This window comes from Dermacentor albipictus, chromosome 3 (assembly GCF_038994185.2).
Source record: "Dermacentor albipictus isolate Rhodes 1998 colony chromosome 3, USDA_Dalb.pri_finalv2, whole genome shotgun sequence".
Classification (NCBI taxonomy): domain Eukaryota; kingdom Metazoa; phylum Arthropoda; class Arachnida; order Ixodida; family Ixodidae; genus Dermacentor; species Dermacentor albipictus.
Window position 1 is genome coordinate 24647444 of NC_091823.1, and position 27486 is coordinate 24674929.

The 27486-nt window shown below is 45.1% G+C and overlaps 1 protein-coding gene across 13 annotated transcripts in view; it reads right to left on the bottom strand.

Annotated features, from left to right (window-relative positions):
- The window catches only part of LOC135903876 (uncharacterized), a 367982-nt gene that overhangs the window by 29035 nt on the left and 311461 nt on the right, over nucleotides 1–27486 (bottom strand). For all 13 annotated transcript variants that reach the window (XM_065434306.2, XM_065434305.2, XM_070535228.1 and 10 more), the window contains one exon: nucleotides 6365–6457. In XM_065434306.2, the coding sequence (XP_065290378.1) occupies nucleotides 6365–6457 (93 nt within the window). The remainder of the gene's footprint in view (nucleotides 1–6364; nucleotides 6458–27486) is intronic.

The window sequence follows — 27486 nt, forward strand, 5'->3', positions numbered from 1 at the left end:
CCGGGGCAGACGGCCTTGCTGCGCAGTTTTGGAGATTTAATAAGCGCGGAAATGTAGGGGATGGCCTTTGTCTCAACTAAGCGACAGTGTTTGACAGTGATATTGTAGTTGGTAGGAGCCAGGAGCCAGACACAGCAGAACGTTTGTTTTCAAAAATAACTACGCTTAACGATGACTCACCGGCAATGCCATCCAGGAGGCAGTTTTCAAAAGCGCTTTGCCCTTCGGTGAATTCACTCAAGGCTTACATCATCGCGTACGCACGCTGGCACGAAACATTTTACATAAGTAAAATGTTTCGTGTTTCGTGCTTTATGGGTAAAGTAAGGAGCATTGGCCACGGCCACAGCTCTTGACCATAATGTACGCGCACGAGAAGCCTCTGTGGCGGCAGCCGCATGCCAGCGCAGGGAAGCGTAAAAGAAAACCATAAGTATAGGGCTTGTGTGCTGAGCTTTGAGTGTACGTCAACGCACTGTAGGTAGCAAAACAGTAGCTGGAGTTACTACTGTGTATCTCCCATGCCTAGCACGTTTAACAGGGAAGAAAAAAAATAAGAAAGAGACCGAACACCCGTAAGCATTCCTTACCTTTAGGTAAGCTTCGAAAGATCTTGCAGTGCTCCCAAACCTTCTTGCGCACTTGTTTTGCTTCAGCTTCTATGTTTTCAATTGCAGCTGACCCATGAGTCGCGTAACCACTAGTTCTGTGGAATGTCTTGCGCTGTTGTCATGTGCAACTCCGTGTATGGAGTGACGGTCTCAAATGTATGATGCTCTGGACTTTGAAACACGTGATTCGTCGTCTTTTACGGGCAGATAAACATATTTTATAATGTTCTTTTTCAATAACAGCCCATATATAATAGTAAGTTCATGGATTCAGGAATAAGTAGCCTGTTTACTTTAATAAAGCTTTTTTTAAAGGACGCTGTACTGCAGGAAGAGACAGCATAAATGAGCAACTTAGCGGTCGCATGTGAGCAGTGAGTGTACTAGTGCACTACGGCGTTATGCTATGCATCTGTGCCAAACTAACACATTGTGTTCCTATTGTTCATTTATAGTAGAACAGCTGTACTAACTACAAGATTTCGCTCGCGCCTAATCCCACACAAACCAAAGTATCAGTACTGCCACGTTGAGTTTAATACCTCAAAATTCTCATTGTACCCCTGGGAACCTAACGCAAAGCCCATGCCATCGTTTTTGATGTGCTGGAGTTTGCCGCATAGCGAATAGTACACGAATGTACTCCCCATGAACAAAATAAAAGTGGACAAGCTATTATAATTTTTCTTGGTGCAGAATGGCGTTTGGGCTTCGTGGGCAATACCATTCTGCACCTCGAGAAATCTTTGACAATAAATTTTGCACTTCAGAGGCTTCAGACTTATTCTGCTCACTCTGTGGATATAAATATCTGCGCTTTGAATTCGCGAGCCACCGCAACAATTTTTTTCCCCGGAGTACTAGCGTTATTATTTTTTGTCTTTTCCAAACCTTCTCCGCAAACACGTACAAAAGAACGCGTCATACTAAGCCGGCGTCTAATACCAGACTCGCATAGTACTCCTTAATCTCATAAGTTCTCTAAAGTTTTAACTACTCGCGACACGTGTGTTCGCCTGGGCAATAGTTCTGCGTGGCGCACCCGTCTGCTGCGCTAGCTCCGCGCGCTTTGAGGAAGGCAAAACACGTTGCGTAACCCGGTGGGCGGCCGCCGAGCTCCAGCGGGCTGCACGGGCGCATCTGCGTGGGCTTTCGTGCAGACCCTCCATGCGCGCCACAATGCGAGTGTTTTGTTTTTTGGGCGTCGGGTCTTTCGTGAATGCTGGCGAGTACGCCTGAGTGGCCTGAAGGAGAAAACACGAGAGGATCTCCGCGTAGGAAAACAATTTGTGCGGCGTTACGAACCACCAGTCGGGAGAAAGTTGAGACGGGGCGTTATGAGCGGAGAAGGTATCACGATCCCCTAATGCTGGAATCCCTGCATGTACCCGGGGGCAGGTTAGGCGTCCCAGTACATAGTTTCATTAGGGATAGAGCAACCATTCCTGAACAATGAGGGACATGGAAGCTTACGAGCGAAAGCCTGTACACAACAAACGAGTCACTGCGCTGTCGTTACAACAATTGCCGATAAGATGGCCGTCGCCGTCAAAAACAAACAATGGAGCTGAAGCCGGTGAAACGGGAGAAAGGAAGCTGGCAGTGAAGGAAAAGAAACACTATAAAGCAAATTAATCCAACGAGATAAAGCGAAAGAGGCGTGGAGGTTGAGAAGAAGAGTGAACGAGTGCACATAATAACCTAATGGCAAATCAATTCTGCGGAAGCCCACAATGTGGAGGGATGTTCGCAAAAGGAAAAAAATTGTCCGCCAACGTACTGTAGCATGAATCGACAAAGAAAACCGCAAGGAGGCCATCGGGTGGATGAAAACTTTTCTCTTTCATAATAATGCACTCTGCTATAGACCGTTGATTTGAGGGCCCCGCCATATTGCGATCATAGTGCCGTCTATCGTCCGGCGCCATGCTGCTATGCGGTGTCACGCAGGAGGGTGCACATTGCACCTGCTGTCGGCGACAAGTGACACGTTTTCGCGTTTTCCCGAAAGGTCTGAACATGCTTTTGCAACCAGGCAACTTCTTAGCGTGTCCTTACTAAGCTTTGAGCTTTGATGTAGCCACCACATCGAGCAGCTACGGGCCTATATAGGTGCTGCCGCAGCTTTGCCCGCGATCTAAATGGGAGGCGACTCAAGTCTGAACATTGTCGATACGTAACATGCATGCAACATGTTATTATTGTATGTCTTGTCTTGAACTCTGTTATGGTATGACCCAAATGACAACTATCAGAGGTGTCTCCGTGTGCAATGCCGTGTGCCGCACCAGCGTACATGCGAATCCAGGTAACTAGCGAAGCTCCCAGGAAACACGTTTCGCTAGCTTTCGTGCTCCTAAAGTGTTCACGGTACAATTTTTAAGCGTAGTTTACCTGGCACCCGGGCTCAAGCTTTACAGGATAAAGAACTGTAAGATAACTCGACCGGATGGGCCGTTAATATGAAGTACTCGATGAAGCAACCTGGTGACAGTGGCCATAAACATGCCACGATCAAGCGGACGCGCTTGACGCGCTAAGAAAATATGCGCAATGCTTGTTCAAGGGCCCCTCACCAACTTGAGAGCGCTGAAAATTGAATAAATCTCCCTGTAAAAGCAGCTTTTATTTTCTGAAGCAGTACAGCGCGCGATGCCTCAACTGTACCCCTCTGCCACACAGAAGCACGAAGGAGCCCATGTTAAGGGCGACCGGCACATGGTAAGCATGGCCTTGGTTGCGAAAAGAAACAAAATACACCTTCATTCTTTTTTTTCTAGGCACCTACTGTTTTCCTAATACATCCCCAGTGAACATTCACAAGGATGTCGGTTGCTAAGCATGAGAATCTTAGAATACATTTGAACAGAATAACTTTAATGTGTGTGCACGAAGAAACAGTTGACTGCGTCCATTTGCACGTGATAGACTCTAATACTCTCGTTCATATCCCAGTCTAATCATGGATGCCGAGTTCATTGCTGTGGGATCATTGGAAACAAAATCTTCTGAACATACACGCGGCGCAGCTGATGGCGTCAAGTTTTTTTTCGTTTATGCTGGCAATCCAAAGCCGACGCTTGTGTGCAACTACAGCGGTGGAATTCACGAAGTCGCCATGGCGGAAGATGCAATTCGCATTAGCTTCCGAACGTTAGTTTTTGCAGCCCAATACATCACAGTGGTAGCCCGTTGACCGTGAGTCACCTGACATTGCAGCAATCGCAGCAGACCACTTTAGAAACCCACTAATTCCCAATGACACCGTACCGTTCCAAGCTACCGCTGGGAGTAGGGGCGATCCGCACATACCAATGCGAGGAGGAGAGCGGTGCGGCACGCTGGTTCGAGGCTATGTTCCTTCTCGTGGATAAAATGGTCTATGCGTGCTCATCATTTCATGGTTCATCTTTGTTCATCCATAATTCCGGTGACACCAGCTGTCGACGAAGGGCAATGAAGGCATTGTTACGAATGATTCTTAAGGGCAACAAGCTTTCACAAACGACTTTATCACTGACTGGTGTTAACTTGCGTCGATAACTGTGATCGGGCATTCTTTCCACGTGCCCTTTCTCATTCGGCAGTGTAGGGCAAAAAACAGCAAGTTTGGTTTTATAGCCTACCTCCATTTCTTTCTGTATTCTTTCGTATCTCTCACTCCCTATTCGTTGTTTTCGTACGGAGTACTTGCGCGGCCATAATTGTCTCAAGGTTTCTTCTTTAAATGTTCGGCACTACAGCTTTTACAGGTTCACCAACGAAGGACTATAGGGCACCAATATCCATGACGAACGAGTGTTGTCCTTCTTCGTTTGTTTTCGATGTTCTTAATCAATATAACTCGCTCTGTTCGGTGCATAATATTCGCAGATAAGCCCCCAACCATAGACCCTTTTATATACGAGCTCGTGGGCGCCGTTATGTTTAATCACGTGGTGACGCATTCACTGTTTGTCTCAGCTATCTCCATTGCCGAAGTGCTCAAAATAGATGTGCGTGTCGATGACCCGATGCGCTTCAGAAAACCTCTGTTTAGCCGGATATCGTGAACGATGACAGAGTGGACGACACGAAGGATAAGCCAAAGCTTCAGAGGGCATGTTAGCGCTTTCGGTACTCATTATATACTATTTGCCCAAACAGCGCGGGTGGCGTATACGGTGCTTAATTTGTACTAAAAGCGGGGCTAGAAATGTATTCCAAGCTGTTAAAGCTTTCCGCTTATAATTAAATCAGGATCAGTGTGTTCCTTATTTGGCAAACACTTTGAAGTAGTGCCTTGTCATGTTCCTGGCTCAGTGAAGTTCCTCAGTGCGGTCACTATCTGATTGTTTACTTTCTGCTTAATTGATCGCGGGTATGCTCACTTGCGGTACAATTGTTCTGTCTGTACACAGGGCTTGGAACGCAGATGTTCTGCACTTTCTGATAGCTTGTAGCACCGACGTATTATCGCTGAACGCTGGCTTACTTTGTGGACCATCAGAAAATGTTCAGCTTCGAACATTCGCATGTAATCGCCGTCACCCATGCTTCGGCGCATTGATTGATGTGTACGCCCATTCACGCATTCTTGATACGGTGCCGACATGGTGCGCACATTTATGCGTGTGAGTTGGGGTAGATGTGTGCAGACAACATGCGAGAAACTTCCTACGACAAGAAGCGGCGCCACTCCCTTTTTTACTGAGTAACGAGTGGCACTGCCTCTCGCCGATGTTCTAGGGTTGCAGCGTGAACGGACAAGGCTTGTTTTAAGGCTTGTTGCGAGGCTTTCAGCGATGCTAGTTTAAAGCGGTAACGGGAAACCTGCGAGCTTCAACCTGGCTACTTGCAATTCGAAACTTGCATCTGAAGCTCGCAGGTTTCCCGTTACCGCTTTTAACAAGCATCGATGAAAGCCTCGCAACAAGCCGCAAAAGAAAGCAATCAGCAGCTGCTCAATCTGAGAATCACTCACGGCAAACGGTTGCGGTTATCCCATATATGCACCAGGTTGCGCATAATCTCAAAAAAGTCGGGTGTTAGGTTGTTGTTCACTGCCAGAAATAATGTTAGGTAGCCTGTGCGCCCAAGTCAATTGGATGACTGAGTACAACAAAAAAAAGTTGTAAGAAGCAGCACAGGCAGATGTTTGTTATTGATGGTTGTGACTGTGTGGTTTATAAGCCTCCTCTTTCATGCAAGCGTTTCTATATCGGTGAAACGGGGCGGTACATAAATGACCGCGTGCACCAATACTCACACAAGGTTCAAAAACAAGCTAGAGCGAGTCAATTATCACTGCATTTTAATGATTGCGGCTACAAGCCGTCTTTTAAAGATGCGACCCATTTGTCAAAGTACCGCGATGACCACGCATGTCTTATTTCCGAAGCCTTTCACATTCATAATACCGGCGAAGCGTGTCCGAACGAAATAGCATTCCTATCTCATTTATTGCAATTATTGCCCCTGTGCATGCTGAATTTCTGTTGCTTTTGTGCTTTGGGATAGCGGTAGAGTATATATATTCTGACTGAAAGAATAAAGACACTTGATTATTATTGAGCGCTGTGGTCTGTGTCCCTCTCTTCATCTTGTTGTTTAGCGCTGTTTACTGCTCGTAATCATGAACCAACCAGCCCAAATGCATGCTCTTCTGAAGAAGAAGGAATTATATTTAATAGATAAGATAACAAGCACGCTAACAAACGCTCATCTCAGCAATAGCCTCAGGCATTTGTAGAATGCTCTGTCCATATACTCACCGACTCAGCCGTTAGATAGAAGAGAACTACGATGTCCAGTAGAGTGGTTAACGAGATGGAGACCAACCAGGGAAGCAGCAAGGTCCTGTTGTCCTGCAAGCAAGAAGAATCAATCCGATGGGTTAGAAAGGCAAGAAAGTTGGCACTCCGTGACACTTACAAGGGAAGAAGAGCGCGTCGCATCCCGTGAGACGCCTCGATGCTCTGTGTACAAGGCGAGTCGCTACCGAACACGGACAAGGCCGTTCGCGCTGAAACTCATACACGGACACTGTTTGCACATCACTCTACGTCGCTCTCTGATATGTTTACCCTGAGCAACGCAAAAAGTACCCGCTTCGCTCTCTCATAATACAGATCTCCAATCCCGCCTAGGCTACACATATCAAAGCTATTTGCCCGACAGTAGCTACAGGCTCGAGAGCGAGTTACGCTGATCTAAGATTGTTTGTACACAAACTCACAGCTATAGGCGCTGCTGTACACAAATAACAGCCCAGCTCAGCAAAGCCATAGCTGGGCTGTTCTTCGTAAAAAAAAAATTTGTTGTTTTGACATCAGCTCCCGTGTCTGCGTTGTTGGTTTCGAAGCGATTCGTGAAGTTTAGAGATAGCGCAGGAAAAAGAAGGGCAATAATATCAACTTGAGGGGGCTGGGGCTTCACTACTGAGGCAGAGCCTGCCAAGGTTTAGCGACCGAAAGCAACACAGAGGTTTTGAGGCATGCCGCATAGTAGCATGCCTCACAACGAAGATCAGACAAATCCATGTAGTACCCATCATTCACATGGCGCTATAGCTCCTTATAATAACGTTTCTAAGAAACTCTATGGTTCTAAAGCGGATACATGTTGAGAACAATGCGCAGATATATGTATATATAAGTAGAAAGTACTACATAAAACTAACTTGGCAAACTGAGCGGGTCTTGTTTATTGTCTTGTTACCCTACGGAAGGGGGCAGCAGTCTTTCTGGACTGGAAATACATTGTTGCTGTGAGATGTTGTGAATGAATGGATGATATGAATAAACATTTATTACAAGCGCAGAGGTTCGCCTTACATGGAACTGAGAGCTATTAACGCTTATTGAACGAAGAGGGAGAGTAGAAAGAACGCATGTCCTCACATGTTATTCTACAGAGGCTGTAATGCACGATAGCATAATGATATCTGATCACTTCGGGATTAGCTATCGACATTTGCACGACTTATATCTTCTACGTTGTCGTCTTCTGTAACTTTTGTCGCCCAATAATGTACTGATCCCTACTTGATGTTGTCTATAGGTGTACAACGTCAGTTAAAGTCAACCGGAAGCAACACAGCCCAATTGCTTCTAATCATGTGCGTGCCATGTAAGAATTAGTGTTGCCCTTGATTCTGAGACCTTATTCTAGCGCTTTGTGATTTCTTAGTCTGTTGTTCTGCAAAGAATTCCAGATACTTTGCCATATAGCTCACTCATGTGCTTATAAGGGGCCATAAAGTCATTAGCTAACTTGCCGAGAAAGATGTCCTTGATTCTGAGACTTTATTCTAGCGCTTTGTGATTTCTTAGTCTGTTGTTCTGCAAAGAATTCCAGTTATTTTGCCAGATATATAGCTTACTCATGTGCTTATAAGGGGCAAAAAAGTCATTAGCTAACTTGCCGAGAAAGATGCTCCTGATTCGTGCTATCTGTTTGCTGTTTTTAAATAACTGAAAGCTGGACAAGCGGATTAAAGGCGAATGCAATAGAAAGAGAATTTTTTTGTATATACTTACTTAACCTAGTTCGCCAAAAACAGTGCGAGGCAAGGTACTTTCTACAGTGATTATAAGGCAAAAGAATTAGAAGGCTCATGGGACGAAAAATCCGATGTCCGGCGTTATGGCCCCAAAATTCCTGGTACCAGATTTTATAGGGAGTCGAACCTTCAATCTCTGGTGAGAGTCGAACCCACTTGGAGATATGGACGAACCGGCCATATAGCCAAGTTGGATTCCATTTGACATCGTGAAGGTTGAGAGTCAAAACCACGAGCTTTGGTGCTATTAAAGCGAAGCGATATAAAGTACATTTAATGAAGATAAAGTTAATGCGCTCAAACCCATGACCGTCGGTGGGAGACGATGCCGCGACCTTTGGTACTAACTAGGACGAAGGTAATTAAAACAGAGGTAATTAAGTTATAATAATTAAGACACTCGAACCCACAGCCTTTGGTGGCAGAAAACAGGAGGAAGTAACAACGAATTCCAATGAAAATGTCAAGTAATGTAACGAATGTCTTGCGACCACGCGGGCTTTCGCCTTCATCCTCTCTAGTGTATACTAATAAGTTCCGAATAATGAATATCTCATTCAGGAATCGTAACAAGAGAAAGTGGACCTGGAAAAGCCCTAATGGAGAAACGAGAGATGAAATAGATTTCATACTCTCTGCCGATCCCAGCATAGTGCTGGATGTAGAAGTGTTAGATAGGGTAAAGTGCGGTGATGATAGGTTAGTGAAATCTAGGATTTCCCTCAATATGAAGAGAGAAAGAGTAAAATTAGTCAAGAAGAAACAGAGCAACCTAGATGCAGCAACGGTAAAAGCAGACCAATTCAGGCTGGCGCTTGTAAACAAATATGCAGCTTTAGGACAGAAACATGAAGATGGCATAGAGGTAATGAGTGAAACCGTAACTAGGCTCATTTCAGAAGCAGCAGTTGAAGGGGGAGGTAAGGCACCAAAGCAAGCAGTAGGTAAGCTTTGACAAAGGACCTAAGAAAGAAACGACTAAGTCTGAAAGTGTTCAAATCAAGAGATCAGATAGAATTCGCTGAATTTTCAAAACTCATCAAGAAGAACGTAAGTGATATTGGAAATGATAAAGTGAGAAAGAATGAGGAAGCTATAAAAAATGCCCGCAGCGTGAAATAAGTGAGAAGAAAACTTGGCATAGAACAAGCCAAGATGCATGCACTGAAAGATAAGCAAGGTAATATCAGCAATTTCGAATATATAGTAAAAACAGCCAAATAATTCTATACTGACCTGTACAGTACCCGAGCTGCCATGCTACTTTCATTCGAAGTAGTAATGTACAGGACACAGAGACTCATTCTATAACTAGTGATGAACTTAGAAGGACCTTGCAAGACATGATCCGGGGAAAAGCGGCAGGAGAAGATGGAGCAACAGTCGATTTCATGCTATATCATGCTTCAGAGATATCATGCTTGGAAAGTTTGCGGACCTTTATGCGCAATGCCTTACGACTCCAAGTGTGCCAGAGAACTGGAAGAATGCCAACATTATACTAATCCACAAGAAGTGAGACATTAAAGAATTGAATAATTATCGGCCTAGTAGCTTGCTTTCAGTATTGTATAAGATATTCACCAAGATAATTTTCAATAGAATAAGGAGAACACTTGCCTTCAGTCAATCAAGAGAACAGGCTGGCTTCAGGAAGGGATATGCTACAATCAATCACATCCATATCATCAATCAAGTAATCGAGAAATCTACAGAATACAATCAACCTCTCTAATGGATTTCATAGTTTATGAACAGGCATTTAATTCAGTAGAAATACCAGCAGTCAGGTTGGCGTTAGCTAATAAAAGAGTACAGACCACCTATATACGTAAACGTCTTGGAAAATATCTACAGATATTCCGCAGCTACATTAATTCTGTACAAGTAGGAAGATGTCTATAAAGAAAGGGGTTAGACAAAGAGACACAATCTCTCCAATGCTATTCACTGCGTGCGTGGAAGAAATATTTAAGGTATTAAACTGGGAAGGCTTAGGAGTGAGGATCGACGGCGAATGTCTCAGCAATCTTCGGTTTGCAGATGATATTGTCCTGTTCAGCAACATTTGGGACGAATTACAACAAATATTTGAGGACCTTAACAAAGAAAGTGCAAGACAGGGATTGAAGGTTAATATGCAGAAGACAAAGATAATCTTCAATAGCCTGGTAAGGGAACAAGAATTCAAGATCGCCAGTCGATCCTGCACATGAGTACGTTTATCTAATTCAATTATTGACAGTGGACACTCATCATGAGAAGAAAATTCACATAAGAATAAAAGTGGGTTGGATTGCATACAGCAGGCACTGCTATATCCTGACTAGGAGCTTACCACTATCATTGAAAAGAAGGATGTACAATCACTGCATTCTGCCGGTGCTAACATATGGGGCAGAAACTTGGGGGTTGACAAAGAAGCTCTAGAACAAGTTAAGAACCGCGCAAGGAGCGATGGAGTGAAAAATATATAGAAGATACTCTAATTGACCTTAAGAGAAAAAAATGTAGGTGGGCAGGACATGTAATGCGTAGGATGGATACCCGGTGGACCATTAGAGTTACAGGACAAGTGCCAAGAAAAGGGAAGCGCAGTCGACAACGGCAGAAAACTAGGTGAGGGGATGAAATTAGGAAATTCGCAGACGCAAGTTGAAATCAGTTTGCGCTGCACAGGGGTAACTGGAGATCGCTCCTGCAGTGGACAGGCTAATGATGATGAAGTGACTGTGAACTTTTTTCTGCTTTCTTTTACACTCCGACGCAGAATTTATCTTCTTTTTCATTCCTGGTCGGTTTTGTTCACTTTGTTAAATACTTTGCTACTTGTTCTCTACTTGTCGATGTTTTGTATAGCACTCACACTTGACATTGTAATATAAATTGCACATCATTGCTCCTCTTACTGAATGCCTCTCTTGAGGACTGTAAATTATTTTTAAGTAACATTTTTTCAAACATAATTTTGATTCCACTTCTCTAAGCCTCGTACAGCCATGACGTCAATCCGGCCGACAATATGATACTACGCGGTATTAACCAACGAATGCCTACCAGAAAAAATATATTTTGTTATCGCGTTAACATTTCACTGTTGGCCCTTAGTGTGCGATATTATCTTATATCTTTATCTCCATGTGTTTCTTGCGCTATTTCTTTACATCTCTATAGTACTCAACCTTAGCCTTCCACTGCAGTTAATGTTTGTTTTCTTTTCTGCGCCGATTGCGCACGCATTACGTTATTAATCATCTATTGATTGCTTTGAAATGTGTCATTTGCTTGAATATCTGTTCGGCACCTTGTTAGGTTATCTAAAATGAACATATTGTGCAATATCGCGCTTCTTGTTGCTCAACAACATTTTTGAAGGAGGGAAAAATAATGTGACGAATAATCAAACACAAATTCGACTCAAGAAAGCTTCTTTGCACACTTGTTCCCATTCACTGCCAGGAAGGGGCTAACTTTTTCATCAGTCTAAGCGCGGGCAGGCGCAGTTTGACAACAAATCTGAGGATGTCGGGAACCCTCAATCTTCTGCCATAGTGAAATTCGGAAATTGCTCCCTATCATATGTAGGGCGCGCAGTAGTTATATTGCGAGCCTGCTTCATTAGGGCGGGAGTAATGTGAGCTCGTACAAAGCCGCTGGGTCGTCGACAAATGACGCGAGTTAACGACGTCCTGGAAATGAAGCGAGGAATCTGAGATACGCGGACGGTTTTCGCAATAAGCAGCCGGGCTAGCATGGTTGGTGAGATGTATGGTCGAGCGAATATCCATGCATCCCCTGCGATGCGCTTTCCTTTCATTGTGTTGTTCGTTTGTTGTTGTTTTTCATACCCTCACTGAGCGCGTTGAAAAGTCTATAAATGAAGGTCGTGTTTCTCAGCTTTCATGGCTTTCGCTGGGTGCGTGAGGCGCGCATATGTGGTTCTGGTTACGCCGCTGTTGGTATAACCACGTCCGATGCGGTGCCTGTAGCATAATATGAAAAAAAAAAAGCGGTTCACAACGAGTCATCTGAATTTAGTAGTGACACTTCTAAGAAACCGAAACACGCCCAGCGCCCCTAATCAATCGCATGCGCTAAGTACTAGTCAGGCGGGAACAACGATTGTGCGTGGCAATTGTTCCAGCTTCGCTCCGGACAACGCCCGTCTTGTCTCTTATGCTGCCGATACGCACGAGCACGGCTGCACGCAGGTACCTGGCAGGCTCGCAAAAAAAAGAAAAGAAAATCAAGACCCCGAAATCAAGATTTTGCTTCCTATTGTCATTAAAATTTTGCTTACTCCCCCTAACGCAACCGATTTCATTGAATTCTGCGGTTTTCTATAAGAACGTCCTTAAGTTTCACATCTATTTGGATTGGCAGTCGGAGTTGGTTCCCAGCTCAATCTTTCTCTTCAAAGCAGGAATGCTACTCGTGTATATTGTCGCAGAGAAATTGAACCGTTCCTGTATGAGCCATTTCAAATATACAGTTACGATGGCTGACGCGGCTCTATATTTATTCTCGCGGGTATTATTTCTTCGACCATTTTCCCCTGTACCTGTGTGCATTCTGTTTCATTTTTATATTATTATTCGCTTTCTTGCCTTAGAAGCTCATTTTACAAACCAAACCAAGTCACTTCGCCGTTAGACTTGCCTGTATGAGCAGATATTGGCTTTATACGCGACACCACTTCACAAATGGCGCTCGGGCGGAGCCACTGCTGGTAGTTTTCGCAAGGCTACATCCGCCTGCTGCTGTAGCAACTCTCCTGCGCCTCCTCTTACTGCAGTTGTTACTCACAAGGCGGAATTCTAGACAGAGATTTCTTTAGTGAACATGGTGTAGTAGTTTGACGTGAAATCGAAGTTAGTTCCCTCTTCAATCAACCATGACACGCCACTGAAGAGAGCTGCGGGGAAGTGTACGCGAGCGGTTGTTCTTGAACGGCGAGTTTAACTAGTTTGTCCATATGTAGTGTTTGTTGTCGATAGTACTGCTACTCATAAATGTAGCGGGAGCAGTCGCAGGAGACTTAAGTACTACGTCTGCTTCTCGACCGAGAAATTTGCGAGATGCACGGGACACGCATACATATGGGACAAGATGAAGCGCCTGTTGGAGAACTACATGACACAGTAAATAATATTCGTAATGTCGCACACGAGCGTCGGAATCCTGGAACAAATCGCGAACATGTGCAACACATTCCAACAATGAGGATGTGTCATTCTATGATGCTGCGTTTCCGTTGCGTGTTCAGCTGTGCACTTGCTTTTTCTTAAAAAAAAAAAAAAACGACGGGGCTATTATGACAGATGGTGATCACATCGTGCGCTCCTTCACGCCAGCCGGCATTTTCCACACCACGATGCACTTTTCTTTTCAAAGCGAAGTTTTCTTTGGGAACCTTCTCGGACTTTGCTGATCGTGGCTGCGATCTTGCCAAATAGCTCACTACGGAAAATAAACGAATTACGTGTTAAATGCTGGAAATCGAACCTCGTTCTCCCAGCACTATACAGTAAAATGTTCTAACTACGAGGTCACAATTGTACGCACGCTCCCCTCATTCCAATGCCAACTAGCACTTTGAGATTACAGACATGGTATAGAATGTCTGATGCAGAACGTGCGGCAGCACCTGACCGCACGCGCCAGTTTTCACTACGCCAAACACTGAAGACTGAAACGGGTGAATAATAGTTAAACGGTTAAACCTACCACTGTGCTCCGCATTGCACTTCTCCCTGCATGCGCCTCCCCTCGTAATTCTTTTCTCTACGAGCATCACACGACCCCTTCGTCCTTGTGACGCCATTGCGTCGACGTCTCACAGTGTGCATCCGCGTGAAATGCTATTTGCATGTCGGCATAACTTGTTAAGAGTGTTGTGCCTCAACATAAACACTGTGTGGTTTTAAGGTTGTGACCCGTGCGGTGCTTAAACAGAAATTAATGTTGTGTCAAATTACTTGTTCCACAGAATGACAACGAAGGATTTCAACACGTTAGTTGGATTTCCATAATTTTTATTTTGTGCCTTTTTCTCTGTTCTTTCTCGTTCACATTGCAGTCTTTGTGTGTCTCTGTCAGCTGCACCGGGTAACCAACCGGATTCTTACTGGTTAGCCTGCCTGCCTTTTTCTCTTTATTTTCTTTAATACATTCTTTATAGAGCGAGCAAAAGATCAAACAAGATCAAACCATTCATGTAGTAACATGGTTTTATCGAACTGAAGACGAATTTTGACCATTCCATGAAAAATTCGCTAAAGTTTAGGCCTACGAAACGCTCCCCACGATAGTTTTAGCCTAACACTGTTGCTATACAATACAGTGATTAGAGCCAGAATTGTATTTTATACAAGTGTTACACATATCAATATTCCTGGTACTGTCTGCGGCTCTAAAGAAGTGTTTCTATCTGCGGAACTTGCAGTGCTATACATTTAATCACAATGCGCTCTTACCCTTATTGGTCTAGCCCGCAGAATCCCAAACAATATTCTTGCCCTCAGCCATTCGCCTTTACCGCTTTGCCCTCATACACAAGAGTCAGAGGCAAATTTACGATTCCTATAACACTAGCTGTCTCGCGCCAAATTGCTCCGGCCTCACAAAAAAACCAAAAGCCGTCTCGCTCGGGGACAAACCCCGACAACTGACTTTCAACGTGTCGCCGCCCCTTCCAATTAAAGGAAAGGGTCACCGTGGCGTGGTGAACGCTGAACGCTGCGCGGTGCATCCGCGCTGGTCCCTCCTCCATTTAATCTTGGCTTCCTCGCAGCCAGCCCAAAGCGGCTGCTCGCCTTCGCGCGCACACCAGACGCGTGCCTTTTGTGCCCCGAAGCTGGAATCCACAGTCGTCGACATCCATTTCTCCGGCCGCAGTCCTATTGAGCGTGGCGTGCTCTTTCCTCCCCAGGGCTCTATTTTGACCCCTTGCGCCGCCTCGCGGTTTTGTTTACTTGGGCACCGCGTTGCTTGTGTTCCGCTGCATTCTTATCATTCCCCCTTTCTTCTTCTGCTTCTTCTTATTCTTCTCGTGCTACTCTCGCGCCTTCTTTTGTGCGGTCGACGACGATAAGAAATGGAAAGTTTGCGTTCTGTGGTCTTGCTGGAAGCAGTAGGAAACGGTGGCGGACTGCATTTCGAGCCGGAACCAACTCTTATCGTTGAATATACGCGCGCCGTTCATATACGCTGGCACATCTCTTCTGCCGCATTCCTTGAACGATACTTTGCTGGGCTTGGGAACGGCGTCCCTCTACTGTATATGGAGAAGGTTCAGCGCTGGAAGTGCGCCATGAGCGCTCGCCCCAAAGTTGCCGGCCCGTCCGCATATTTTGCCGGGCACTGTCGAAAAGAATTCGGCGCAGACTGGCCATTGGTTTGTGTTGTCCAGTGTGGAAATATTAGTACTACTGCTGCTACACTACGAAACAACTGTTTGCACTATTGGGTGTTGAATTAAGGTGATCGCCACAGGCGCGGACATAGTGTGTCACAAGAGATATCACTAAGCATTTAAACAGGGCTTATTTCACTGACGTGTACGCAGGGTGTTCCAAGTACCATGCACCAAGATTTAAAAATAGGCAAATGCCACGTAGCTGGACAGAACCAAGGTAATCTCTGTCGTCGCTTGGAGATGCTCAGATTATTTTCTACATTACGCCTAATTACATAATTACACCTAATTATTTAATCAGCCTCTCAAATGTATTTAGATGAAAAGTGTCAATGATAAAATTGTAGAGCAACATGAGAAACTCCCCATACAGCTTTCTATTGATCAATACGTGCTACACTAAAGTGTTTTTCCGAGTGTCAAAGAAGCCTACGAATGCACGCAAAGTGCCCCGAACGAGTAGTGGCGCGGCAACTTTGCCTCTATTCGAGGGCTTCTTTCTCGCTCGGAAAAGTACTTTTGTGTAGCACGTATTGATGAACAAAAAGCTGGATCGAGAGTTTCTCATGTGGCTCTATAATTTTCTGAGTGAGGCCTTTCACCTAGGTGTAATATTTGAGAAGTTGATTAAATAATTAGAACTAATTACGTAATTAGGCGAAACACAAAAAATAATATGAGCAGCTCTAACCGATTGCAAACAACATTACATCGGTTCTATCCAGCTACGTGGCATTTACATATTTTTAAATTATGGTGCATGATATTGAGACATCGTGTAGGTTTCTTACGTTAGTGATTATATTTCTTTTCCTTTGTGTTATCGCCGATCTCGTAGTGCCGACAGAAATGGTTCCTTCGAAGGTGTGTTTTAATGTAGAAAGAGTAAAAAGACAAAAGAAAAATCCGAGTACACCTAGGCACTTCTTATGAGTTGTGAATGCGAAACACTAATGTCGAATTGAACGTCGCTGAGCGGTCCTTCGACTTATGAACTCCTCTCGGGCAAGCGAGTGCATTCAGAAGCCTGGCGCGTTTTCATTTGGTCTTACCTAGGCGCAGTTAGAACGCAGGCGGGAGCTTGCGCGGACAAGGAAAGCGCGGATAACACGGGCTTTCGAGAGCGAGGGTGACGTGGCGTCGCGGCGATGCCCTTTCCCCTCACGCAACAGCTGATGCACTAATGCGGCAGCAGGTCTGCTCTTTCGGCCGCTCTGCTCCGTCGAGGCGCGGTCGTGCCGTGGTACTGGAGCCAACGGGAATTTAAGTTCCGCTTCGCTGCTACAGATTCCGGCCGCCGGCTGTTTCGCTCAATTGGCCACTTGACGCTTTCGCATCAAAGAGTAAAGCACGAAATTGAAGAGAGCTAGTCAAGTGCTACGAAAATAACGTTAGTCTAGCCAACGACGTTGACTTCTGCGGAGGGTTTGCTTGACTATATGAGATGACTTATTTCTTAATTCTGTAGGACCTTTCTTCTTTCATTTTACTGTTGCAAGGACGATGTGCTGACGTCGGTGCTTTGATGCGGTGCACCGACGGATATATGTCCGCATTATCGCTTGCTCCAGCTACGAGCGTAAGTTTCCCCCTCTAGCTATTTAGTAGAGAGAGAGAAATACAAAGGCAATGATCTTGACGAGAAAGAAGACCTAGTTTCATATCCTAGAAGGGAAACGTTGGAAGGGACTTAAAGAGTAAAAAAAGAAGAAGAAAAGATAGACGATCAGATAGACGTAAATGTGTGCACAAGAATCTCGCTTCGGTATGAAGTTAAGAAAATATTCAACTTGCCTCTTGTTACAGCCACCAGGTTTGTTTGCAGTGGATCTCAAGCCACATGGAAAAATGCAGAAAATGATGTAGCTGACAGGATGATTGCTGCGGCGCCTATATAATATGAGTGAACTTACACCCCTACTATTTGCTAAATCCGACGCGAAAACGGCACTTCAGGGACTGAGGCGCAAGTTATCAAACACCATGTGGTTTGATGAGTGTACAAAATCATCTCCTTTGTACGACATAGACCATTTGTTACGCTTCTAAACAAACCTCAAGTTAGTATAAGCTTTAGGCGCTCTCTACGTCTCGAAGTGATCTACACACCCCGTTTTCTATATTGCATACGGAAAAGGCCGCCTTCAGGCTGCGTCCATTGTAGCATCCTGGAAGCTGGTGTAGAACATACCCTCATCGAATGTTCACAACATTAACAAACCGGAAGACACTTCGAGACCATCATGATGTCCTAGTAGTTTGGCGTCCCTTATATGTAAAGAAATTGGTCTGTATTTCATCCTGTCCCTATAAACAAAGAATCTATGAAAGGCTTGCATGGCATCCTTGTGGATAGTGACCTCATTAGTTCCTTGTGCACCGTGACATAGTCGTGCCATTGACATTTTGTGCACTTTTGTGTGCTGCGCTTGTGTCACCTCAATTTATTATCATAATATGCTTTTCCGTGTCAGTAAAATTATGCGCTCTGCACTGAACTATTTCAACACGAGCAGGCGCTACTCGTGCTTGTCACACGTCATGCGCCGCCTCTGCGTCATGCGCCGCCTCTGCGTCATGCGCCGCCTTTGCAAGTTGCAAGGTTGCAACTATGTCAAGGTTTTTTGCTCTTAGAGTGCATGTAGTGTGTTTATTTCGTTGTATGAGCGAGCGTGAAAGCCTTTAATTATGTTTTTATTAATTTTATTATCCAGTCCAGTGCGTGCGCGCATGTGTATATACGTGTGTACGTACACACACCCGCTTGCGTGCTTTCGTGCCAAAGTTTCCAAGGTTCCCATACAGGCGCACTTAAAGGACAACCTGTTTAATTCACCCATATTGGTTAAACACAGGCAATGCCATAGCAAGCCTGACGTCGACAAAGCCCCTACACATGGCATCTATGCAAGGTGACATAGACTATACTGTAGTGGAACATTGCATGATGTGAACTCATTTAGTAAATACACAAGCACCTACGCCAAAAAAGCTTCGCTTTCATTGATTAGCAAAGCGGGTGGGACTCAGATAGCTTTACACATAAAGGGCAGTTATTTGCTTGAAGGGTGGAGGAAGAGGTGGAAAAGAAGGAAGGAATGGTAGGGAGGTCAACTAGGCACACGACCGGTTTGCTACCCTACACAGCGGAAGAGTTTAGGGGAAGAAAAGAAAGGCGAGAAAGGGAAGAAGGTACTATTACTGTGAATACGTGTGGTCGTCCATAACTTCACGCCTATAATCGGTCACTGAGGCCCGTCGATTCCATGAAACGTAGCAGTGCCCGTGTCGCTTTGTAAGCCTACGACGCGTGGGTCCATGGTCCGAGAATCTTGTAGTCTCTGAAAATGGTCTGTTATCTAATCGGTTTACTACCCTCTGAAGAACGTCGAGTTCGATCTCATAGAGATTACAGAAACCCTACACGTGCTCGGTCGTGTCTTCACATGAAGGTAACGCTGCATAAATGTCCAATTCCGAAATGCACACCCGCTTTATCGCAATGCTGAGTGACAACAGCCAAGTGAGCTTTCTCATCACACGCACTCCCATCGCATCGGGCGAAGCGAGAAATAAGAATGCTATTCAGCAATCACGAAGGCGAGAAGTGCACGATCTGTCGGCGACTGCTCCTTATGATATGACCACGCGGAGCGCTCCAACAATTTCGCGAAATCGTAAGACCATTGCATCGACTTGATGGCGCTTATGACAAAGGCTGCGCCTCTTGGTGGAGATATCACTGTGCATATTTATCTTAGCTTGAACTTTGCGAATGTCTGCTTGTGTGACAAGTTTTCCTATGTTAGGCAGCCAAAAAAGAAACACCACGGACAGCTGCTGCTGCCCGTGGTATCTTTGTTTGTTGGCTTCCAATGATATGACTAATAAAAATCGGGCAATTCGGTTTCCTTTCTTAAGGTTTTCTATCACTCACATATTTTTTGTTTGTGTTCCGCAGTGTACTCTTGTGCCCGACGCTTGTGCTTAGGCCACTTGAACTCTGTGCGTTCGTATGTCATATGAACTCGGCTTTGTTAATATTTTTTATTCAATGCAGCTTTTTTCATGTGCTTATTCTGATTGACAAGAAATTACCGGCTCCGTTAGTTGCCTTTGATACCGCTTCACGACGATGAAATAAAAACCTAAGGAACTGGTGGATGGGATGACCATAATCTCTCATATTCAATAGCACTGTAAGATACTCAATTACGAGTTTCTGCATGAGACAGCCACAGTTCCTGCGGGCCCCTTGTAATACTGTTTTTTTTCCACTCCACAGTTCCGCGAAAGTGAACAAAATGTCAGAAATTTTTATTCTTTTTTTCTTAATCAATTCCCATTATAGCGGCTATTTTCTCAGCACTTTCAGCATACCGACCAAGTCATTCCACCTGGTTTCGTCCAGCGAACTAAGAACATTAATCATTACGCTTTTGCGGACACAGCTCTTATCTCGCATCCGTTAACGAGTTATTACATCATGGTGCACTATAACCCTTATTAGCATCGCCGCTTTTCTCCGCTTTCACTTTCAACACAGAAACTGCAAGACCAAGAACAGCTCGTCATATTAAGCAACAATGGAACTTTCTCAAAATAGCTTTTTTTTTACGCCTCGGCAAACGTTTCTGGGAAGGACCCGTGCTCGCGTTCGTCACTGAGTACGCCGGAAATCACGACGTACCGCGCTGGTCCTCGACGTTCATAAATGTTCAAGAAAATTCATAACACTTTATTTTATCGTTTCAAAGGACGGGGCATATAATGTTATTCTTTCCTTGCCTCTGCAGAACGCTCAAGTAAACGCTGCCTCTTATTCCGCCACACTTGAAAACAAGAACAAAATTGCAGCTTCAGAACTGAGAATTGTGAAAGCAACTGTACCATCATTCAGAAGGCAGCCTGTTGAATCGAGCAGACTGCATGCGCCATATTGCAATTAAGCATCGATATAATGGCGGAAATTTCTCTGCTCGAGTCGAGTACAGGCTATGTACAAGTTATGAATACAGGCTATGAACTTGGAGGTTCTTGTATTTTTTTCTTCAATGCAGAACTTTAATATCTCGACAACCAGAAAGACGACCCACTACTGTGTTTTCGCGTGACTGCCCGTGCAGAGAAGGTGGACTACTTCCGGGGCCAAACGCAATGGCGTACGTAAAGGAGGAGGAGGAATAAACGTTTATTGCTCGAAATGACGACAAAGTGTTTTTTCCTCGCCCTAGGTGGGTGGCTTTCTCAGTTCAGAAGGTAAGTTTCTTTAATGCCCACCTCGGCTAAGTTATAGTAGCTAGTGTACTAGTTATGCCGCATTGCCTTTAAGAACATGGTCTACCACAGATGAGCGGTTATTAAAACAAAATGGATGATGCGCTTAGCTCCGGACGTTACACTGCGCGCGCGTTCGTTATATGAAGTAGTATCACGGATGTTAGTCCATATTAATCACCATCGGGAATGTATGCCTCGCATAACCAAAGAACCGGTCCTGAAGCCCAGTACGACAGGCTGCGTCTGCTAATGTAGGCCGGCACGTGCCTTGTATACTTAATGAAGGACTTTTTGCGAACCTACAGGGTCGTTATGCACCATTGGCGTTGCGCACTAGCAGCAAGTTTCTTAGTTACGTGGGCGAATATTGCTTTAGCGCGCACAGTTCTTCAACGCTGTTGTCGTGGTTCATGCTATAACCACTTAAAAGAAATTATTCCTCCAAGCAGAGTGCCTTGCTTTGCAATTTATGGTGGCAAAGACGGTAAAAATATAACGCGAAAGGGCAACTTGAGCATTGCGGTACTGCTTCGTGGCGGAAGAAGAGCGCTGAAAATGATACAAGAAAAAGCGCACAGTTCTGTCATCTCGTTTTTTGTTCCGTTTCTGTAGCTGCTTTTATGTGACGACTCAGAACTATTACGCGTAGTGCTCCAAGTCTGATTTCTTGCTTTCGAATTGCACCGCATCTACCGTTGGCCAATGGCGATGATTATTATTCAGAGTTGCCCGGAGAACAAAATCTTAAGTTTAAATTTAGATCAGTTTAAATCTCGTGTATAGTTACACCAGGTAACGGAGATGAATCGTCGGTTTAGTGGTTCCGTCGTTTTGAAGCTGACTGCGTGTTGAGCTTCGTATAGTATTCGTTGTATATACAGCAACTACTCTGTTGCTATTACAGATGCGCTGGGTGCTTCTACAGCTGTCACGAAAATATTCACGCTAAGTTGTCCTCCGCTCCGTGTTCTCGTGCAACCGATGTCACTGCAGTGCACACCGGCCTCGACAATTCTTTCGTAATACGCATCATGCAAGCCAACTAGGAATACATTTATTCGAGTCTCATCAAATGACCCGCCGCGTTGGCTTAGTAGCTATGCGTTGCGCGGCTAAGTACGAGGTCGTGCGATCAAATCCCGGCCGTGGCGGTCGCATTTCGATGGGGGCGCAATGCGATAACGCACGTGCTCTGTGCATTGGGAGCACGTTAAAGAAACCGTGGTGGTCAACATTCATCGGCAGTACCACACTATGGCGTGCTTCATAATCAAATCGGGGTTTTGGCGTGTAAAACCCCAAAATTCAATTCAATTCATTTGTTATCAAATGAGGTGTGCTGTGTTATAAAGGCAGTTACGTTTTCCACTAGAGCTGCCGGGAATGAATTTTTGTTGCCTGAATCAGTGGTGGCTCTATCTATAGTTCGGATACAAAACGTGTCGCATGTCATATGTGTATTTGGTTTCGTATTACACCCGCCGTGGTTGCTCAGTTGCTATGGTGTTGGGCTGCTGAGCACGAGGTCGCGGGATCGAATCCCGGCCACGGCGGCCGCATTTCGATGGGGGCGAAATGCGAAAACACCCGTGTGCTTAGATTTAGGTGCACGTTAAAGAACCCCAGGTGGTCAAAATTTCCGGAGTCCTCCACTACGGCGTGCCTCATAATCAGAAAGTGGTTTTGGCACGCAAAACCCCAAATATTATTATTATATTGGTTTCGTATTACTTACGTACACCCGTCACTGGCACGAAAAGCGATTCGTGCACTGGTGCAATACTTGAAGTGCGCCGGCTTAAGAGACCGTTTATAGTGTCCCTGTGTATAGTGTTCCTCCCACACGCATTCAATGCTCACTCTCTCCCTTTTCCTCTTTCTATTCCCCTTTCCCCCACCCCAATGTAGGGTAGCAAACCGGGTGCTCTTCTGAGTGACCTCCCTGCCTTTCCTGTCCTTGCTTTCTCTCTCTCTCTCTCTCTCCTTGCTACAACAGAAATGTGGTGCTATGCTTCTTGGCTAGGGGGCTCTAAATTCCAACCATGTTTCAAGCTTGTCGATGATCATGAACGCCAGTATGCGCTGTTCCTAGATTTCATCTAGAGCATTGCGGCTAGCTTAAGCACCCACTGTTCCAAATCGACTGAATACTGTACAGAGGAACGGAACAAAACATTGTTGAGGTGCAGAATGGACAGGAAAATAGAAAGAGCAATATCCACGTGTGACGGGCCCTCTGGAGTTTTCTTTTGGATCACAAACGCAAGGGTTGAGTTGGTGATCCAGGGCGTCGTTAATTACGCTTAGTGAGCGTCAACTTCGCAAAGAAGAATTTTTGCATGTAGCGAAAAATTGCTGTCGCATGTGACATTTAATTATATTGTTTATAGCTTGTCTGAGAAGGTGTCGTGTGTTGTAATGAGTGGCTGACTTTGCTGTTGATTGTTATTTTGAATATTGTAACTATGTGGTGGAATGATTTTCTTTCCAATTATTGCTCTCTTACACATGTACGTATTAATTTGTCTTGTTCCTAAGAATGTTGCCCGCATTCTATTCCCCTTCCTGCATGAGCCTGAAGAATGCTTACAATATGCCTGAAAAATTTAAAAAATCAAGAACAAATCTAAAAAAGCCAAGAAGAAGCGAGAAATGCGGTCCGAGCGCTGCACGTCAACTGAGTGTTATTAGAATCTTTCAAATATGCTCGCTCGGAGGAACACTGACCACGATCGAGGCTGCAAACGCCCTTATTGACAATTACATTGAGAGACAAGAGATATGAAGACCCTAAAAACAAATAACTTCCTTCTTCCTTCCCCAGTGCAGGATAGCCTTCCGGGCTCCAGCTTGGCTAGCTCCCTTCCCTTTCGCTTATGACTTCTCTCTGTCTCGTTCAACCAAACAAGATTACTACAACACGCATGTTAGGCTTTCGTTAAAGTTTATGTTTTTCCCATTCCCCTTTATCTCAGTGTGTAGTAGTCGGCCAGGGACAGGATGCTCCGGCACGCCTTTCCATTTTACCGCCCATTAAACTTTTTTTTCTCTCTACCTACCTTTCGTTCAACTTCTGCAACACACACTTGTTGGGGTTGTTGCTGATAGCAAGGACTTGAAAAAAATTATCTGATCGCCTGGTACTTCCCCTCGCGCACTACACGCGTGACGGCGTAGGCTGGATAGCGCATAGGCACTGGTGACAATTGTATGCCAAATGTCTCCCCACTACCATTGCTGCCCGGTGCTCTCGCAACCTGTCATCAAGAGAGCACCCGGGTATACCGACGTAGCATTCCCCGCGGGAAAATGACATCTGTTACACAACTCCTACTCTGCATGACACGAAGCGAGCGCCACGCATGCTTCTTTGAAAAACAAAATGTGACAGGCAAATAAAAGATGGCCCACATTTTCCCCGTGCACGGTGAATGGGAGAAAGAGTAATAGCACTTGCAGAAAGAAGCATGCGCCACGCTTCGAGCCATGCAGCACTGGCGTTGTAGAGAAGATGCCGCTTCCCTTCGGCAAATGCTACAACAGTGAGAACTGGTGGTGTCTTAATGACAGTTTCTTTAAAAAGCGCTAAACACGAAGACAAAAGTTACACATACGACAGGACGGGTGTTGAACTTCCAACTGGCGTTTCTTTCAAAGGATCATCTGCTTATGCGTATTTGTGCCTTTTGTCTTCGTCTTTAGCGCGTTTTTATGAAAACTGTCAAGACGAAGCAACTCGCCCAAACCATGGTATTGTTGCTTAATAATAGGCTGTGAGAGCACCACGCAATAGTTGAGACGCAATTATTGCGGGTGGGCATCTTGCAAACTTTTGTCGACAGTGCCCACGTGGTGCAGCCTTCACCGCCACGCGTGCATGGTGCGAGGGGAAAGACAGCTCTATCAAAGAAAGTGTTGAAGAGGTTGCGATCAGCAACAACCACGACAAACGTGCCAGCGCTCCGTCAGTAACGATGACATAAAATGTGCTGTACTATACTTGAACGAAAGCTTAGCACGTGTGCAGTGCGATAAATGTTTTTTTTTTACAAGGCGGAATTGCCTGTTAACCGCTATGTCTTGAAAGTATAAGTTGGAACATTCCCCCTAAGTAACCTACAACTTGCATTGGCAAGCTAAGGTAGTAATATTCGCACTGCTGGAGTCAATTGTGAAGTTTATTCAAGCTGGTGATGATATCATCTCATGTGTAGGATAGTAAACCGGACGCTTGTCTGGTTGACCTCCATACCTTTCCTCTTCAATATTTCTCTCTCTCTCTTTGGCAAACGAGGGGGTTCGCGTACACCACTAGCACGAAGCTTCCCAAATCATCTAAGCTATCGAAACATGCGTCGAAGGAAAAGCTTTTGCTCACTTGCATATTTAAACTCATTAACGGAAAAAGGAACATAATTTCGGAATTATAGGCTCTGAATACAATAAAAGTCATCAAATCACGAAATATATGTGCAATGTAATCAGACACTCAAGTTACTAAAGATCACAAACGATATAGTTATGTACGGAAATTTAATTAGTCGTGCGACGAGCCCAACAGACAAGTTGTGTAAGCGCTGAGTATTGCCAGCAATATGCAGGTGAATTCCAATTATAGCAATATCGGGAACCATTACAACGCGGGCCAACAGTACTATGAAAAAGAGTAATCTTTTCGAATGTTCGAAACGAAACTCCTCATCGAATTCTTAAGAGAGACTGGTTTGATGGACATCTGGTGAAACCCTTCAGAGGTATTGTGCGAGACGCTCGGGCGGAGCAATTGCCGGCCTTGATCGCCAGGCTAAACCCGCCTGTTGCTACAATTCACCACCACCACCACCACCACCACCACCACCACCACCACCACCACCACCACCACCACCACCACCACCACCACCACCACCGCCACCACCGCCACCACCACCACATCGAAACGAAACTTGATAGTGTACTCCTTTGCGGATGCTCCTTGGTCTTCTCTCTCTCTCTCTCTCTCTCTCTCTCTATCTCTCGCGTCAAGTGTGTTACAGGAACCGTCAAAGGAGACTGAATGCAACATACGGATTAATGTCAGAATCGGTCGTGCGGAGAGAAAAAAAGACAAAAGAGAGTAGAAAACCAAGGAGGCTGATCAAAACATAAAATCCGGTTTGCTACCCTACACTGCAGAACGGGGTGAGGAGAAGGTACAAATATAACAAGGGAGAGTGAGACATAAAGAGACAGACAGAGAGAGAGAGAGATCACAGACTCATTATCCCATACGGTCAGTCACCGCACACCATCGCAGCACGCGATCACGTGCAGCGCAATGGTGGTCGTCTTTTTTGTCGTCTTCCTTTTTTTCTTTTTCTTTTTCACACGGACTGCATTGGGCTTGTGTTCTAGCTTGTAAATTTGGATTGCGAACTTGCAGTTTATGTGTCACGACTACTGAAATATTCACGAGAAATCATTCTTGAGTGCTTGTGTATTGCTATGGTTTTGCGTTTTCCCGAGTGTTCCTCTCTTTATTGCACGGCGGACAAGGGGGGTAGCCGGTACCTTTATGAGGCTCCAACGTTTCCTTAGACACAGTTATTAATTAATAAAGGCGTCGCAGTTTTGACGGAAGGGTAGAGCATTTATAGCGATAGCGAAGTATTAGACAACGACACGAAGTTTGTGGCTTCATCGGCCGTAAAAGTTGGAGTAAACGTTCGCTTACACGTGTCACAACAAGTATAGCAACACGCGCACACAGGAAAACATAAACAGATCTGACTCGATGCCCACTTACGCTCTCTGTCACACCGCTGGCCTGATGGAGAGCGCCGGCGGCGGAGAGCGAGTGCTTCGTGCTGTCTCTCACTTCAACGCTTTTCTGAAATTTCGGATTAAGCCACCAGCCATCTCGTCTCGCCTAAACTTTGCACTCGCCGCAGATGACCTCCACAACAGGGCGCGCGGGCTGCGCATGCGCCTGAGCCTGACATGCGCACCTGACAGGCCTGAGCAGCCACGGCCGGGCTGGAGGAGCAGTGCCTTGGTCGCCCTGTACTGCGGTGGCTTACGAGGTGGGAGTGCCAAAATGGTTCGCTTCGATAACAGTCTGCGATGAATGTGAGCTAGAACAGTTGCAAGCGATTGTGTCGTTTCATTGTGACTAAGGCAGTGCGAAAAATCTACTGAGGACGCTGAGGCACTCTATTGTTGCGGATGACCTTTGCCCGAAATGCGGGCGCGAAGTTAACTGTCTCGCAGGGCCGTACCTGAAGTCCGTCACGTGTCAGCCAAATAAACAGACCGAAAAAAAAGAGAAGTAAAAAGGCACTGCGGACAATTTCCCGCCAAATGGACTCTTAATTTGTCGTTGTTTCTCAAAAGACCTATTTTTTTCGTTCACATAATTGTCCGTTTGCAAAGTTCGTCGAACGAACCAAAGGCAGATATAAAATAGGCAGAGAACAGCACTCCCACCAACAACAACGACAAACACAACAAAATAAACAAACATAATTAAATGAATAAATAAATAAATAAATAAGTGCAACTTCAAGCGTTTAGGCGAGTCTTTTTGACTATGTTAGTGTGGGGCTCTTGTCCTTTTTAATCTTGCATGCTCGTTGCTGCGGGCTTCTCTCAAATAGATG